Source organism: Microtus ochrogaster, unplaced genomic scaffold, assembly GCF_000317375.1.
Source record: "Microtus ochrogaster isolate Prairie Vole_2 unplaced genomic scaffold, MicOch1.0 UNK177, whole genome shotgun sequence".
In the NCBI taxonomy this organism is placed as follows: domain Eukaryota; kingdom Metazoa; phylum Chordata; class Mammalia; order Rodentia; family Cricetidae; genus Microtus; species Microtus ochrogaster.
Window position 1 is genome coordinate 1 of NW_004949275.1, and position 16,622 is coordinate 16,622.

Below are 16,622 nucleotides of genomic sequence, written 5' to 3' on the forward strand. Positions count from 1 at the left end.
CTATGGCTGACTAGTGTAGCTGCTGGGATTAAAGGTGTGTGACACCACTGCCTGGCCTCTATGGCTGCCCTTTGATCTTCTGGCAAGTTTTATTTATTAAAACACAAATAAAATACCACTATACTGTCTCAAACAAACAATGAGTTTTAAGGGGCTGGTAGACGGCCTGAAGCAGGAACAATTCTCAATTGATGGGTTGCAACCCTTTGGAGGGTTGAATGACCCCTTCACAGGGGTCAAATATCAAATATTTACATTATGATTCATAACAGTTGTGAAATAGCAGTGATATGGCTGGGAGTCATCACAACATGAGGAACTGTATTAAAGGGCTACAACTAATTAGGAAGATTGAGGATCACTGACCTAAAGGGTAAAGATGCTTGGCACTTTCGCTTGATGACCTGTTTGATCCTCAGGACCCACATTGTGGAAGGAGAGAACTGACTCCCACAAGCAATCCTCTGATTTCAGCACATGCGCTGTGGTACATACAGAGACACACATACCACCACCACCACCACCACAAGCAAACAACCCAAGCAGGGGACTAGAGAGAAAGCTCAGTGGTTAAGAGTGCTTAATGCTTTTATAGAGGACCTGAGTTCAGTTCCTAGCACACATCAAGTATCTCAGAACTGTCTCTAACTTCAGTTCCAGGAGGAGAGGATGCCTCTGGCCTCTGAGGGCACCTGCATTCACATGCACATACTAACATATAGGCACTCACAAGTATATATAATTAAAAATGTAAAAATAGGGCTGGAGACAGGTGGTGGTGACACACACCTTTAATCCCAGCACTCGGGAGGCAGAGGCAGGTGGATCTCTGTGAGTTCAAGGCCAGCCTGGTCTACAAGAGCTAGTTCCAGGACAGGCACCAAAGCTACAGAGAAACCCTGTCTTGAAAAACCAAAACAACAACAACAACAATAGGGCTGGAGAGATGGCTTTGCTGGTACACTTGTTTCACGTCCTTTCATTTGGTTCCCAGAATCTACATGATGGCTCACAACTCCTTGTAACTCCAATGCCACATTTTGGTCTCTTCCTGTTAGGGGCTGCAGACCCTCAGACCCTGAACTTTCTATGACCCTTTGCCTGCTGGAGTAAACAACTTGTTTTCCTATGCTTGCAGCTGCTCTGAGCATGAGATCCTCATGAGTTCCTGATAACAAGGAAGTGGTTTCTGGTGGGCTTGCAGTAGAAAATCCTGAGAGCTAGGACATAATCACTAATCAAGGAGAGCACTATATAAGCTGCCCTGGAACATAATAAATTAGCATTCTTGTTTCAAGAGTGACCTACGTCTCCATGTGCTCTTTACTCCCCAGACCCTTGCCTGATAGCGGTTCCAGGTGGTACAGGACCCACATCTTCTGACACTAGGCAAAATCGTGATGCACGTACATACATTCAGGTATTCATATACATAAAATAAGGATAGTTTTGAAAAATAATAGTAAAAATCTCAAAACCATAGCATTTTAAAATTATTTTATTTCATGTGCATTGGTGTTTCGTTTACATGTATGTTTGTGTGAGGATGTCAGATCTTGGAGTTAAAGACAGTTGTGAGCTGCCATGTGGGTACTATAAATTAAACCTGGGTCCTCTGGAAGAGCAGTCAGTGCTCTTAATGGCTGAGCCATTTCTCCAGCCCTCAGCCATAAGCATTTTTAAAATCAGTGTGGCTGTGCCCAACTTAACTGGAAAAAGATGATCGAATTACAATAAGAAACACAAAAAATAAACAAAAGTGTTGTGGAAACTCTTATTGTATATAGTTTTGTATTAGGCTTAGAATCCTCTTATTTAGACAAAAGGGGGGGGTGCTGTAGGAACTCCTTCAGCCAACAGCCTTTTAGATACCAGCCCACCAAAAAAGGAAATTGACAAAATAGAAAATAAACAAATAATTCAGAAAAATTAATGAGATCCCCCAAATTAGTCATGTAAAATTATCATTATTTTATTCTAAGATGACCTAGAAAATAAGGAAGGTAGGGAAAGACTGGGTTAAGAGGACTGCTTGTGCCCAGAAAAAGAAAAAAAGAAAGATAAAGAAACATTACCAGTACTTGGAATAACAGCTCTTACAACAGAGCCCACAGATGTTAAAAGTATGAGTTGGTCTGAGATTCCACGTTACATCTATAAGAATGGCCAAGATCAAAAACACTGATGACAACTTATGCTGGAGAGGTTGTGGGGAAAAGGGAAACACTTCTGCATTGCTGGTGGGAATGCAAGCTGGTACAACCCCTTAGGATGTCAGTGTGGCGATTTCTCAGACAATTAGGAAACAACCTTCCTCAAGACCCATTAATACCACTTTTGGGTATATAGCCAAAGGATGCTCAATTGTACCACAAGGACATGTGCTCAACTATGTTCATAGCAGCCTTATTTGTCATAGCCAGAAACTGCCTCTCGAACGAAGAATGGATAAGGAAAATGTGGTACATTCACACAATGGAGTACTACACAGCAGAAAAAATAATGGCATCTTGAATTTTGCAGGCAAATGGATGGAGCTAGAAAACATCATATTGAGTGAGGTAACCCAGACACAGAAAGACAATTATCACATGTACTCACTTATAAGTGGCTTTTAGACATAAAGCAAAAAAAACCAGCCTACAAACCACAATCCCAGAGAACTTAGACAACAATTAGGACCCTAAGAGAGATATACATAGATCTAATCTACATGGGAAGTAGAAAAAGACAAGATCTTCTGGGTAAATTGGGAGGATGGGGACCATGGGAGAGGGTTGAAGGGGAGGCGGAGAAAGGGAGGAGAGCAGAGAAAAATATATAGGTTAATAAAAACAATAAATATTAAAGTATGAGTTAGTACGATTTTCATTAAATAAAGGGGTATATTACTTATATGAGATAGAAAAATCCTTAAAGGAGGTTAAGTACACAAATGATCAACAGTGATTCAAAAAACACAACCTGAATGGACAAACATATAATTTAAGGACATTGAATTTCTTTTTTATTTTATTTTTTTTAATTGTTTTTAGACAGTCTCCATATGTAGCCCTGGCTTTCCTGGAGTTCCAAGATCCCCACTTCCTCTGCCACCAGGCTGGCTTCAACTAACAGAGATCTATCTGCCTGCTTCTTCCTCCTGAATGCTAGGATTAAAGATGTGAAACACCACTCCAGGCTGACACTAAATTTCCAATTAAAGCTTTCTGAGGCAGGTGTTAAGAGATTTCCATCAAGTCCTGGGCTCAATACCTAGCACAGTAAAAATCCAGAAGCACACCTTCAAAATAAACAAAACCATCAAAACCAACCAACTGACCAACCAACCAATGAAACAAACCAACTAAACAACAAGAAATGTACCCTAGGCAGGTATTGTGGCTCATGCTTTTGATCCCAGCACTCCAGAGGCAGAGGCATCTAAGTGAGTTTGAGAACGGCCTGGTCTACAGAGTGAGTTCCAGGACAGTCAGAGTGATTACACAGAGGAAATCTTGTCTCAAAAAACAAAACAACACCCAAACTGAATCAATATTAAAGAATATTCTAGGTTCAAATGGCTTCCTGCTGTGGGACAATGCTCTTGTACCCTACAAAGATTTGTCACTTGTATTGGTTTAATAAAATGCTGATTTGGCCAGTAGCCAGGCAGGGAATATAGGCAGGGTGACCAGACTAGGAGAATTCTGGGAAGAGAAAAGGCAGAGATGCAGTTGTAACCTAGACGCAGAGGAAGCAAGATGAGAATGGCTTACTGATAAAAGGTACCAAGCCACGTAGCTAACACAGACAAGAATTATGAGTTAATTTAAGATGCATGAGTTAGTTAATAGGAAGCCTGCCTGAGCTAATAGGCCAACCAGTTTATAATTAATGTAGACCTCTGTGTGTTTCTTTGAGACTGAACAGCTGTGGGACAGGGTGGGACATAAACAGCTTCCCTTCAAATTACTTCCCTAGTAAACCTATGAAATATATAAAAAACAATATCAAGTATGCTTAAACTATTTAAACAAAAGGAGGACAGAATATTTTCCAACTTATTTCTCTGAGGCTCAGTTACCAAAATCAGAGAAAGATATTACAAGAAAGCTACAGTACAAGTATCTGTAATGAATGTAGGTACAAAAATGGAATATACAGGTTGGTGAGATGGTTTAAAGCTGTGTACGCGAACACACAGAAGAGGGAGGGCACACACCTCTAATCCCAGCACTCAGGAGGCAGAGGCAGGTGGATCTCTGTGAGTTCAAGGCCAGCCTGGTCTACAAAGTGAGTTCAAGGTCGGAGAGGGCTACATAGTGAGATTCTGCCTCCAAAAACCAGAAAAAAAGAAAGAAAAACAAAAAATAAGATGTTAATAAACGGAATTCGGCAAAACAACAACAAAAAGAACATGTAGTGACCAAGCAAGGATATGAATCCAGTTTAACATTTCAAAATCAGTGTGATCACTGCATGAACAGAATGAAGGGAAATTCCATGTATATCTTAAGAGACTCCGAAGTATTAATTTGAATCATTCCTCTTACAATTTAACCTTTAGAACACAAATTCTGACAGCTAGGACAAGCTTTAAAAATACAGTTAATGGCACATTTAGCTGTAAGACAATTCTATCTAGTTCCAGAACAGCCAGGACTGTTATACAGAGAAATCTTATCTCAAAAAACAAACAAAAAAGGAACTTCTAAGAGTGGTAGGGGTTTCCCACTTATATCCAAAATTTATAGGCACTAGCCAGTGTAGTAAGTGAAGAAAAAAATAAATAGGCAGTTGCGTATGGTGGTACATACCTTGGTAGAGGCAGGAGGATCTCCTGAGTTTGAGGTCAGCCTGGTCTACATATTGAGATCCAGAACAGTCAGGACTACATAGTGAGACCTTGTCTAAAATAAAAATTAAAAGGCAGAGGCAGGCGGATCTCTGTGAGTTCGAGACCAGCCTGGTCTACAGAGCTAGTTCCAGGACAGGCTCCAAAGCCGCAGAGAAACCCTTTCTCGAAAAACCAAAAACAAAAAAAAAAAAAAAAAAAAAAAATTAAAAGGCATATAAGTTGGCAAAGAAGAAGTAAAATTGTCTTTATTTTCAGATGGGAAGATTGTATACACACTATCCCAGAATAGTCATCCCAAAACAAGTGGAACTAGTAAGTGCATTTAAGTAAGGTCACAGAATAAAGATCAGAGGTAAAACTTAATTATATTTCTATATATGATTGATGAATAATTAGGACATGAAAGTTTCATTTCGAATAGCATTAATACCCATGGGATCTATAAGAAAAACTTAATGGCACATGAAAGCAAGGGTAGCAGCACTGGGGATTTATCCCCAGTCTGGGCATGGCAAGAGAATAAAAAAGAGGCTAAGTATTGTAATTTATTTAAAAATGCCATGAAGAGAAATCATACCATGCAACAGGGTTCACATGGAAGGTTTATTGCAAGAGGAGAGAGAAGGGGGCAGAGAAGGGGGCAAAAGTGGTCCCTGGGGACAAGATTCATGGAAGAAAAAGAGAGAGGAAGAGGAAGAGAAAGAGAGAGAGGGGAGGTGGGCAAGGCCCACCTTTTATAAGGGGATGTAGCAAATGTGCACAGGAGGTGCTCTTAGTGGCTGCAGCTGAGGACGTCTCATGTCAGGACAGGACAGGACAGATGCCTAAATGCTAACAGTAGGGGCCTGAAGTTTGACTGGATACCCAAGAATCAGAATGTAAAGTATTAGAAAAGCACAAAGCTTTTAGTGCAACAAATTCTTAATCAACAAGCTTAATCAGATATAAAATGCACTTTTATTACTCTAGGACAAACTGGATGTTACCAGTGCTTCACGGGGGCATGTAGTGTGACTCGTGACTCAACACAGAATCACTGTAAGCCTGGGCTATAACCCTGGGTTACTTTTGAAGACACTTGGTTACACAAAAACTTGCTTCTTAAAATGGAGCCTTCCTCCCTCCTCAAATACTTTTTTTTTTTTTTTTTTTTGCTTTGCTCTCAGTTTCTGCTTTATGGGCTTCTCACTGTCTAGGTACCACAAAGCTTGGCTTTACTAGACCTTTCTGCCATAACCAGTACCTTGTTTTTCAGCTCAATTTGGGTCATCCACAGCTCACCTCCAGGGTCTAGAGACAACCTGCCTAGTAGGCAGTCACATGAAACCAGCTCACAGGTGTCTGGCAAGGCGAGCACATACCCACCCAAGATGTGGAGGGGGATTCTATTGGACTCTTGGGGAAACCTCAGAGTTCTCACTTCCAGCTAGTGGACTGAACTGAAAGACACTCAGTTTTGCAATTTACAAGCACAATAGCTACTTTCTCTTGGGGGTCTAGCGAAGTTCAGAGGGATGGACGAACAGTTATTGCAAGCTTGGGCTGCAGATACCTTGTCTAGCTCTCAAGGGAGCCAGCTCCCACCATACAAACAGCCTCACTTGCCTCCATGGGTCCCACGTAGCTAGCAGTCTTTTGTCATGTGCTACCCCATCCCTTAGGTGCTCTGCTGGCCTTGCTCCCAAATGCTGGCCTGAGATGGCCCGCCCTATCAGTTTCTTGCAGGCTCTTCAGTTGGCCCTGCCTGTGCTTGCACCCTGAGAACTTTCTCAGCACTTTCTCCTTCGCCAGGGTAGGTCCCACACCTGATGCCTTTGGGCTACTGAGGAGGTTGCACATCATGAGAACTTCCAACCATGAGAACTTTGACATCTGAGTCTGAAGGACTTGCCTGGGTGAACAGGCAAATCAGCTCTGAAATTCGTCACTTTCTTCAGGCCCCTGCCTGTTTTTAGGTTCTAAATCCAAGCCTATAAAAGAGAAAATACCTCTTAGCAAGTTGGGGACAACGTCTTTCAAATGCCCTGGCTTGAATGCTAAACCATGACTATAGAACTTACAGGGCACTTTTTTTTTCCTGTTTGCTTGTGTAGTCTGAGATAGGGTTTCTTTGTGTAGCCCTAGCTGTAGTAGAACTTACTTTGTAGACCAGGCTGGCTTCAAACTCAGAGATCCATCTGCCTCTGCCTCCTGAGTGCTAGGATTAAAAGCATGCACCACCACTGCCCAGCTCAGGGTACTCTTTGGAACCAAGGTGCTGTCTTTTTGTTAGTTTGCTTTTTGACAATAAGATAGTTATTTTTATATGTGTGTGTGCCTGGGTGAGTTTTATGTGCACCTTATTACATAAGGTCTTATTATGTGTCTGTGGAGGCCAGAAGAGAGACTCAGATCCCCTGGGACTGAAGTTATAAGTGGTTGTGAACTACCTAATGTGGATTCTGGGAACTGAAGCCAGGTCATCTGCAAAAGCTCTTACATATGCCCTTACCCACTGAACAATCTCTCCAGCATGGTAGTTTGTTTTCTGACGCAAAGTCTAATGTATCCTAGCCTGGCTTCAAACTTTCTATATAGCCAAGGATGACCTTTATAGGCGCTGTCTCATGCCCAGCTAAGGATTTCTTTTTCTAAACAGCAGCTTTTCAAATAGTACATGGGGTGGTAAATTCCTGCTGCGACTTCAGGTTTTCTGGGAGCATGTGGGAGGAGACTGGTACCTACAGGTGAAGGGAATGTGCTCTTAATGGGGAGTAAGAGATTGAGCCAGGCAGTTCTTGACAGCTCATTGCCAACCATCATTAGAGGGAATGGCCTGCCTGTCCTACATTCTCGGTGAGTAGGGATCTTAATTGTGCAGTCAGAACAAATGTTCTGCTGTTTAGCAGGTTGACACAAGGAAGTATGCCTGTGTGCCCTGGAACTACAGTATATGAGCTTGTGTACACATGTGTATGACAGGGGTTGGAGGCTCTTCGGGGGTTCATTCTTTAGGAAGCTGAGCTGGAGGTATTCAGGTACCTGGGAAAGAGCCTGATGACAGCAGCTGCAGGCTATCCAAGACCCCCTCCTCATACAGCGCCAGCTTCTGTACCATCTTCTGTCGGGCTGGGTTGATGATGATCTGTGGTGGTTCTGATGACGAGAAGGAGCTGCCCATGGATGAGCCTGGGCAGAGACAGTAATCTCTTAGTTCTCCCTGGCAACCCTGAGTGACAACTCTAGCCCAAAGAGTCTTCTTAGCCCCCACTGCCTGTGATATTGGCCGCAGCGTAGAATTTCACAGTGAACTGAGGCCCAGGCTGGGAGAGGGACCACACCACAGACCAGGCCCTAGGCTGCTTGGGCAGAGCCTTTTTTACTTTTGATTTCAGGCATAAGGGCTATAAAGGGAGTTCCTAGTTCTTCTCACCCATGTAGGGAGCATAGCCCAGCGAGGGGAAATAAGACAGCACCCAAGCCACTCTTTGTGGCCCTTTCCATGTCTTTGAGCTTGCTAAGGTCACAGCGAGCCAAACATTTAACTCTAGATCCTTCTGCTCAGAAGACATGGGTGGGGAATAAATATGTTATTGTCAAAGGAGACCCTTGTCCCACCTTGGGATAACCACCCCCAAAGATACCTTCCATGGTTGTGGGCTGGAAGCCTGGGCCACTCCTCAAACTTGATTCTCTGGTGGTGCTCCCCTGGGTACAGCCAGCCTCTCTGAAGGATGCTGGGCTTGGGTGGCAACCTGGAGTCAAGTGCCAGGAGTGCAGGGCAGCAGAGAGGCCAGGAACACTCTCATCACTCTCCACTGGCTGGTTGGGGCTTTTCTGGAGTTGTTGGGCAGCCTGGACATGGGCTCTTTTGGGCACTACCAGAGGCTGCCATGGTTCACCCCCACTCTGGACACAGCCAATGGTGGACATGTAGGAGTTCTCTTGTGGGGAAGGTGGGCCATGGCCGGCAACCTCTAGCTCCCAAGGAGGCCCTGCCTGCAGCCCCTCTAGCCTCTTGTACACCTGCGTGGAGAGAGAGGCTCTCAGGATGGGCAGAGCTGGGGCTCCTGCTTGGACAAGTTTGACACCCTGTGGTCAAACTACAGAGCTGTTCCAGGTTGTCCTAGACTTGCCTTTATTTAGGTTGCCAACGCAGGCACTAGACAGCTGTAGGAACAGCAGAGAACACCAAGTTGGTGCACTCTGTTGCTGGGAAAATATTGCCCCTTTGTTCCATCACAAGGACTGTTGCAATTCTAGGCCACCAAAGCCATTAATGAATTCTAATCTCAATTATCACCAGAATAAGAGGCAGAAAGTAAGAGAAAAAGACAAAGGTGATGACACAGCGCCCCAACTAGGAGGCATGGCAAGAGCCCTTTGATTCTACCTGCGACTGGGATCTGAGCCCCACCCAGCGAAGCAGCAGCCCTTCACCGCTTAGTTCCACAGAGTACCGCCCCAAAGAAGAGCCAAAAGGGCAAGCAAGGAATGTATGCTGGGAGTTTTGCCTCTGTAAAGAGATCAGGCTCAGTGTAGCTCGTGCTATCAAGAAGGGCAAGAATCTAAGGTTTCTGGCTGGTCCCTATGTCCCTATGGATAGCTGGCTTCCCCAGGGATACCTGGGTCATGGGCGGCCTCTTCTTGGCCCGACGGTGCATGCAGCAACAAGCTAGTTGAGCCAGGGCCAGGCCCAACTGTGGTGGGCAGGGTCCAGGTCTGGAGTCCAGGTGCTTCTTATAGATCTGGGCAGCGATTGGAGCAGCCCACACATCCATGGACACACCCACCTGCGGATTGGGCTGGGTGTTTTTCAGGGCCACTCCAGCCTCTTCAGCCTCATCTTCAATGAGGTCTTTCTGTAGGATAAATACTGTGAGCATGGCTCTGCCAAATCTTCCAGACCACTGTCGCATAGCCCTATGGTCTTTTTTCACTGTGAGCTCACTGCTGTCTGAGGCTCTCCTGAAAACAGTCACAAACCAAGCACTCTGGGCCTTGTTTTAGAGACCTGACATTCCTGGCAGTGTGGGAAGTAGATGCCAACAAACCGATTAGTCTGTTAGCACGGACCATGAGACCTGAGCAAGTGGCACTTGAGCTGGGATATGCAAATGGATGAAGAAGATTGAAGGAAGGAGGGTTGGGTAGAGTCTGGTTCACAGTTTGTTGGTTGTGTTAAACCCCCTGCTGAGCCCAACAGTGGACAAAGATAGGCCCATCCAGGAGAAGCAACGGGAGATGTACAACTCTGTAAAAGGTGAAGACCCAGTATTAGCCAAGGGTGTTCTGGGTCCAGGAATTGTTGGAATAGTGCTTATGTATTGAAATCTGTTTTCTATATGGGAAACTGAGGCCCAATGAAGAACAAGGAATTTGAACCATGGCCACTATCAAGATGTGCCTAAAACCCAGGTTTCTTGCCTCTTCTTTGTACGTTTGTGGAGTCAGGGTTCCATGTAGCTCAGGCTAATGTTGAACTACTGTGCAACTGAGGATAACTTTGAATTCCTGTCTCCCAAGTGCTAGAATTATAGGCATGTGCCACCATAATCGACTAATTTTGTTGCTGTTTTTGATAGAGGGTCTTGCTATGTAGCTCCCAGCAATTCTCCTGCCTCAGACTCTTAAATGTTGGGACTAAAAGCATGTGCTCAGATGCTAGGCTTTAAGTCTCTTATTTCTAAGCCCCATCTCAATGCACAGGAATGTTGGCATATGGGTCAGGATGGCTTGGAACTGCCCATACAACAGCCCAACTTTTCCCCATTGCCTTTCCTAGGCCCTGCCTTTTCTGAGTTCCACTGCAGCTTTGGTCTCAGGGTATCAGGAATGTCCGTTTCTTTGACCCCAGCCCAGGGCAGAGGGGGTCCTGTTAAGATTCTTTTCTTCCTCTTTGATGGGGGTGGAACCCAGGCCTTGCAATAAGGTAATCAATCACTCTACCACTGAGGTTACATCCCTAGCCCCAAGGTCCACATATAGAAGAAAGACAGGTTTTTCCAAGCAAGGTAAAAGAAACTGCTTGGAGACTCACCCACTTCCACAGATGAGTCAGCAGTGGCAGTGGCAGGCTGCTGTGGGGCACTGCAGAGGATCTGTATCATTGCACCCTCTGGGGCTGCACCCACTGCTTGCTGCTGTCCCCCCTCCTTCCATGTACCACCTTAGGAGTCTCACCAGATACTTGGTCCTGGTACCTTGTGTCCTCACAGCCCTCTGACCAGCAAGGGTCTCCAGTATTACCTAGAGGGTGGGATGGAGAGCATCACCCCAGGTCTTAGCAGAAAAGAGGACTGTAGAGTGGGGGATAGATCAGGGCTAATGGGAGAGTGGTCTTTGGACAGGCAGGTAAAGAGTAAAGACTAACTCCCAGCAAGGACAGAGTTATGTTATGGGAACAAAGCTAAAGCAATTAGGATATAAAATAACAAACACAACTTTGTGCTAGGGAGGAGGGAGTTGTATAGGGCCAAAGTTATGCTAGCTTCTCAGTGACCTAAGCCTAGAATTTTCTAGGCTTTTCTACATTTACTTATCCAAGCTAACAGAAGGGCTGGTGGCTCACCACTCCAAAGCTGAAGGTATCAGTGTCCACAGCCAGCCGGCCTGTCTTGATATACTCCTCAGGTAGGTAGGCAAGGGTACCCCGTACTGTGCAAGTCCGGGCTACAGTACTACTCTGGCTTGGGTTGGCCCCTGCAAAGCGGCTGAAACGAGCCAGGCCAAAGTCTCCAAGCTTGGGCATCAGTCTCTCATCCAGAAGCACATTAGAACTTGGAGAAGGAAGAATAGCAGCAGTTTAGGCTGGTCCTAGCATTCTCTGTCCCCCACACTCAAGCAGCCCTGGTAAATTAGACTAAAGGCTACCAGCCTGGCACACTGAATAGAAAAAGTGACTGACACCACATCCCAGTTGTCTGAGGGCTTAGCTGTCCCAGGGCCCTATCACATAGTTTGGCTTCTGCTCACCATCTGGGCCTATCACTCGCTCCATTTCCATACATGCACAATGCAGGGGTGCTCAGAGCCCCAAGTACAGGACTGGGCACGAGGAATCTCACAGAGGCGCTCAGAATAGGAGTGTTAATTGAGCACGGGCCACTGTTCTCTAGCTATAAGACTATTCCCACAGCTATTCTGAGCCCCTCCTTACCTCTTGATGTCTCCATGGATGAGGCTAGGGCTGTCCTGATGTAAAAACTGAATAGCTCGGGCTGTGCCCAGAAGAATATCCAGTCGTTGAGGCCAGGAGAGGGGGGAGCAGGCCTGGGTCTGGAGTGGCAAGGACGGAGACACAAGGGCAGTTAGGGGCAGCTGTTCTTTGACTCTCAACCTTCTCCTCACCTGTCACTCTGTGGCTCGAAGCAAGCTCTGCATTTTATTCTGAGCCTCAGTTTTTCCTTTCTGGAGAATGAGGAGCAAGACTGTCCATGACCGAATCCACGAGCATGTGGTGACTAAAACTATTCCCAAGGCTTTGGCAAGTACTTTACAGCTGGAATAATAGCTAGAGAATATTTCTCAGGACTCAGGACAGAATCCGATAGGCTCGGGTTCACCTGAGTGCACAGAAAGTACTGATGCCCTTCTCCCATCATTCCCTACCATAGATTAATCAAGAAGGAAGGAAGTTCTTACCCTGTATGTACGATGGCTTGTGAGTATGACACTCAGGCATGGCTCAACCTCGGGTTCAGTTAGATAGCCTGTCTCTACTCATCCACATCCCTCAAGAGCTATGTGGACTAAATCTTTTATCTATTCTGCTTGCAATGCGAATAACCCCCTCTTTAGAGGAACAGCAGGGGAGAGGCCAAAAGAATTGTATGGAAAATCTTGGGCCAAAATGGGTATAATGGCACATGCCTATAATTCTAGCACAGAGGGTACTGAGGCAGGAGGATTGCCAGTTTGAGGCCAGCATGGGCTGGGTAGTGAGGCATTGTTTCAAACAAACAAGCAAATAAAAAGGAAGAAAGAAACCCTTGGGCCAAACCTTGAGTTTGAGGGGGAGCCAGAAGCTCAGGTACTGCCTGTCATAAGCTAAGGGACCAGCCAGTAAAGATGCCAGACCAGCTGGGACTACCTGAAGATGGAGTCGATCCTCCAAGGAGCCATTGGGCAGGAAGCCATAAACAAGGCAGTAGAAACCACTTTCTGCACAGTAGCCAGCAAAGTCTACGATATTTGGGTGACGAAACCTGTTACAAAGAGAGGAGTCTGAGTTCTTTTTGGTTGTTGTTTTTTTTTCAAGACAGGGTTTCTTTGTTTAACAGCCCTGGCTGTTTACTCTGTAGAAGAGGTAGGCCTCAAACTCACAGAGATCCACCTGCCTCTGCCTCCTGAATGCTGGGATTAAAGGTGTGTGCCACCACTGCTGGGTGGAGTCTGAGTTCTTTTGTTCTTTGGGCCCCACTACTTTTCATCAGGCCAGGCAGGGGGCGCAGCCTTTGATGGATGGGTTCCCTCACCTGGGCCTGGCAAGGCCTTGTGGGCTCAAGGAAGCCAGTTCTTTTTCTGTACAGTCCTAGAGACTGATGAGGCCCTGGTGTGGATCTCTCCTTGTGCCCCCAGACAGGAAGGACCCCCAAGGCTCACCTTGACAGCTGCTCCACCTCTGTTAAGAAGCTCTGTTTCACCACAGTCCACTCTAGGTCAGCCTCCTGCAGCCCCAGACATGGTGGGGTAAGAGGCAGGGAAAGTAGGCAGCATGAGCCAAGCTTGCCAGCTGTTTCCAGGCCCATAACAATGGAAGGCTTTGGGGTCCTTGAACTGGAATCAGAGGACTGAAGGAACTGCTTGGGGAGGCTGGAGGCAGGGGACTGCAGAAGTGAGGGCTGATGGAGGGAGAAACTGGACAAACAAGGGCTGATGGACTGTCTTCCAGGTGGCTACCCCACAGTTACACCTACCTCCTTCAGTCTCTTCACGGCATATGTGGTATTTCTCATTACTGCCCGGTACACACACCCAAAACCACCCTCTCCAATCCTGAGCTCTTCAGAGAAGTTGCAGGTGCCTTGGGAAATCTCACAGAAGGGCCAGCAAAATGGGGAGGGATGTGTCCTTTGGAGGTCAGACATTGGGGTCTCTGGGCTTGGCTGTTGGAAGAGACCATGGATCAGGTGAGGACCCTGTCTATTCTTGGTCCAGGTTGCAAGCTCCCCTCAACCCTGGTTGTCTCTCAGATGACCTGGCTGTGCTGTTGTGTGCTCTGTGGCACACCAAAAGCTGAGTTTCTTCCTCCTGGAATTTTCCCTGGGGGTTAAAGGACACCTACCTTAGTACAGGAAGGGGCTGAAGATGGCAGTGGTGGCCTGAGGGAAGCAGGGAATCGAACCTGGAGGAGCTCTGGTTCAGAATAGGTCTGGGAGCCTGGAAAAGCTTCATAAAGATGCCAGTGAGAGGCAGAGACCAGCAGCAGTCTACAGCCATCTCAACAGTCATGGTGGCCTTTTCTTCAGGCCTATCAAGCCCAACACCCAGGTTCTTTTTACCTGGAGAGAGGAAGGTGGAAGCAGAGGACTGCAGTTTCCGGGGGCTCCAGTCCTCAGCTTGGGAGCCCGCAGAGATGCTGCTGGGCCTTGGAGCAGCAGTGCTTGGGGGCAGAACAGGGGCAGGAGGGTGCCCTGGGATAATAAGGAAGGAGAGGAGGGTTGTGATTCAAGTCTGTCTCGGTCTCTGTATGTGTTGTCCCTTGTCTTGGGAGGCTCTGTACCCGTCACCTCCAGTGAGTGAGTGAGTGAGTGAGTGAGTGAGTGAGTGAGTGAGTGAGTGAGTGAGTGAGTGAGTGTGTGTGTGTAGGGAGGGGTTCCCATATAGTCCCTTGTCTTGGGAGGCACTGTACCCGTCACCCCCCATGGGTTCCCGTCCCTAGGGTCCCTGGGGCCACGCTCGCTCACAGGCTGTGATGATGTCCCGCGCACGCAGCAGCTGCAGGTGCGTGAGGATGTGAACGAGGTCAGCCACGCGCGCGTTGCGGTTGATCCAGGGCCACAGGACGCTGGCTGTGCGCTGCTCGGCGCGCTCACACAGCCGCAGCTCTGTCTGGTCGCGCACAATCAAGGCCGCTGCGGGGCGGGGAACGTCAGGCTTTAGCGCCAGAAGCCCGGGTCCCCTGCCCCACGCCGGCCTGTCGTCACCCACCGAACTGGCACCAGTCGGCGGGCTCCAGGGCGTCCATCACTTTGTAGAAGCGGCACATAACCCAGGGTGGCACCTCGTACAAGAAGTGCTGGGCGCCGGGAACCACAGGCTCCCCAGGACCCGGCCCCCCGGCCATGGCTGACGCCGCCGCCGGGCCGGGGCCTCTCGGGGCCTCGGCGGGCGCGGGCCTGAGCCGGCCGGGTCCACAAACACTGACTCACTTCCCCTTCACGCCGGCCTCGTGCAACGCCCGGGAGGGCGGAAGAGGCGGTGCTCAGGCTCGCCGCCATCTTGCCCTCCGCGGCTTTCGGCCACACGGGGGCGTCCCACGCCGTCCTCTACCAGGGAGAAGGAGCTCTCTGCCAGGCAGGAGGGCGTACCCCGCGAAAGAAACGAGGATTGTGATCCTACACAGAGGGTGGGCTTCCAGGAGTGGGGACCTTCTGAATAGGACTGAGCAGGATGAAGAACGACTTCCAGTTCTGGAGACAAAGGGCATAGGAAAGAGACGATGTTCTACAAAGACGATTTATATCAAGCCTCGTGAAAGTCACGGAGAGGCTCCTTTTGGCTTTATTTGGGGGGCCGTGGAGAGTTGGCTGAAATGTTGGTAGAGCAGGGTCAAATGGGGGTCACAAAACGGCTCTCTGGCTGACTCTAGTCATCTGGTGGTAAAGAATGGAAGATTGCACACCATGCCGCCGCCTGTGTGCTAGATTTCACCCCCACCCACTCCAGGATCTTCACAGTATCTGCCTGTGCAGGCTCCTCTCTAGCTCGCTAACCAACACACTTATGTCTCTTAACAGAGCCTTGTTCTGTCTCCATGTTCATGTCTAGCTTTTGCCATCCCTTTCCATTTTCTGTCACACTTTTGACTTAGTTTGCTCTTTTCCTCATGAGGAAACTAGAGTCTAGCAGCCTTCCCTACTCTTTTCTAGAGCAGTTGCCAGTGACTCTACCTTCACCACAAGAGTATTTCTTGCCCACTCTAATGTTCTCCATTCAGGGATTTCTTTGGCTTTTTTTGTCACTCCATGGCCTCAGTGCACACTATTTTCCTATGGTCCCACTCTACTCTCTGAAGTCCTCTTCCCATGTGTTCACAACTCTTAGCTGTTGTGGGAACTCCTTCAGCCAATAGCCTTTTAGTTACTGGCCTATTTTGGGCGTGGTCTCAAGTACTATAAGTGTACATGAAAAGCATCTTTCACCTTTTGGAAGTTGCTTGATTGCACTTCCTGTTTACTCAAGTAATATTTCCCTTCTCAGGTCTTTGATGGGTTGAAGACTAGATAGTCATAGTTAGTTTCCTCTCATGACTTAGCCAAGCCATTTTAAATATAAGGCTTAGACTCCTTAGAACAGGATAACTATCGAAACATTTAACATATGTTTCTTGCTTGTTCATGCTGGTTGTAATTCTAATTTTTATGTATGCTTTTGCCTCTTTTCCTTGGACAATACTTGATATTTGTTCTTATTGTATATAGTTTTATACTTGATATTTGTTCTTACTGTACATAGTTTTGCATTAGCCTTAGAACCCTCTTATTTAGACAAAAGGGGGAGGTGTTGTGGGAACACTTTCAGACAATAGCCTTTTAGCTACCGGCCCATTTTGGATGTGGTCGCAGGTACTATAAGTGTG

The 16,622-nt window shown here is 47.1% G+C and overlaps 1 protein-coding gene across 3 annotated transcripts; it reads right to left on the reverse strand.

Annotated features, from left to right (window-relative positions):
• Window positions 1-5,066: 5,066 nt before the first annotated feature.
• On the reverse strand, window positions 5,067-15,250 carry Irak1 (interleukin 1 receptor associated kinase 1). Of its 3 annotated transcripts, XM_026778480.1 has the most exons (15): window positions 14,972-15,250; window positions 14,728-14,895; window positions 14,323-14,454; window positions 14,106-14,209; window positions 13,738-13,926; window positions 13,424-13,488; window positions 12,912-13,026; window positions 11,979-12,097; window positions 11,391-11,598; window positions 11,003-11,068; window positions 9,445-9,681; window positions 9,213-9,335; window positions 8,464-8,845; window positions 7,862-8,008; window positions 5,067-6,810 (listed from the first exon to the last, which is right to left on the reverse strand). In XM_026778480.1, the coding sequence occupies exons 1-15, from the start codon at window positions 15,105-15,107 to the stop codon at window positions 6,749-6,751; spliced, it is 2,253 nt and encodes a 750-aa protein (XP_026634281.1). In that variant the 5' UTR covers window positions 15,108-15,250; the 3' UTR covers window positions 5,067-6,748. The 3 variants fall into 3 exon arrangements, with proteins under 3 accessions (XP_026634281.1, XP_026634280.1, XP_005372146.1); XM_026778479.1 differs by lacking the exon at window positions 9,213-9,335 and having other exon boundaries at window positions 9,445-9,612; window positions 14,972-15,248; XM_005372089.2 differs by lacking the exon at window positions 9,213-9,335 and having other exon boundaries at window positions 14,972-15,248.
• Between the last annotated feature and the right edge of the window lie 1,372 nt (window positions 15,251-16,622).

Bases quoted from the DNA above. Each gene is read 5' to 3' on its own strand.
- Irak1 (XM_026778480.1), bottom strand. From the start codon at position 15,107: ATGGCCGGGGGGCCGGGTCCTGGGGAGCCTGTGGTTCCCGGCGCCCAG. The intron at 14,896-14,971 runs GTGGGTGACGAC...CCCGCCCCGCAG, and splicing joins CGCCGACTGGTGCCAGTTCG to CGGCCTTGATTGTGCGCGAC. The intron at 8,846-9,212 runs GTAGAATCAAAG...CTCTCCACGCAG, and splicing joins GGCTCAGATCCCAGTCGCAG to GTGTACAAGAGGCTAGAGGG.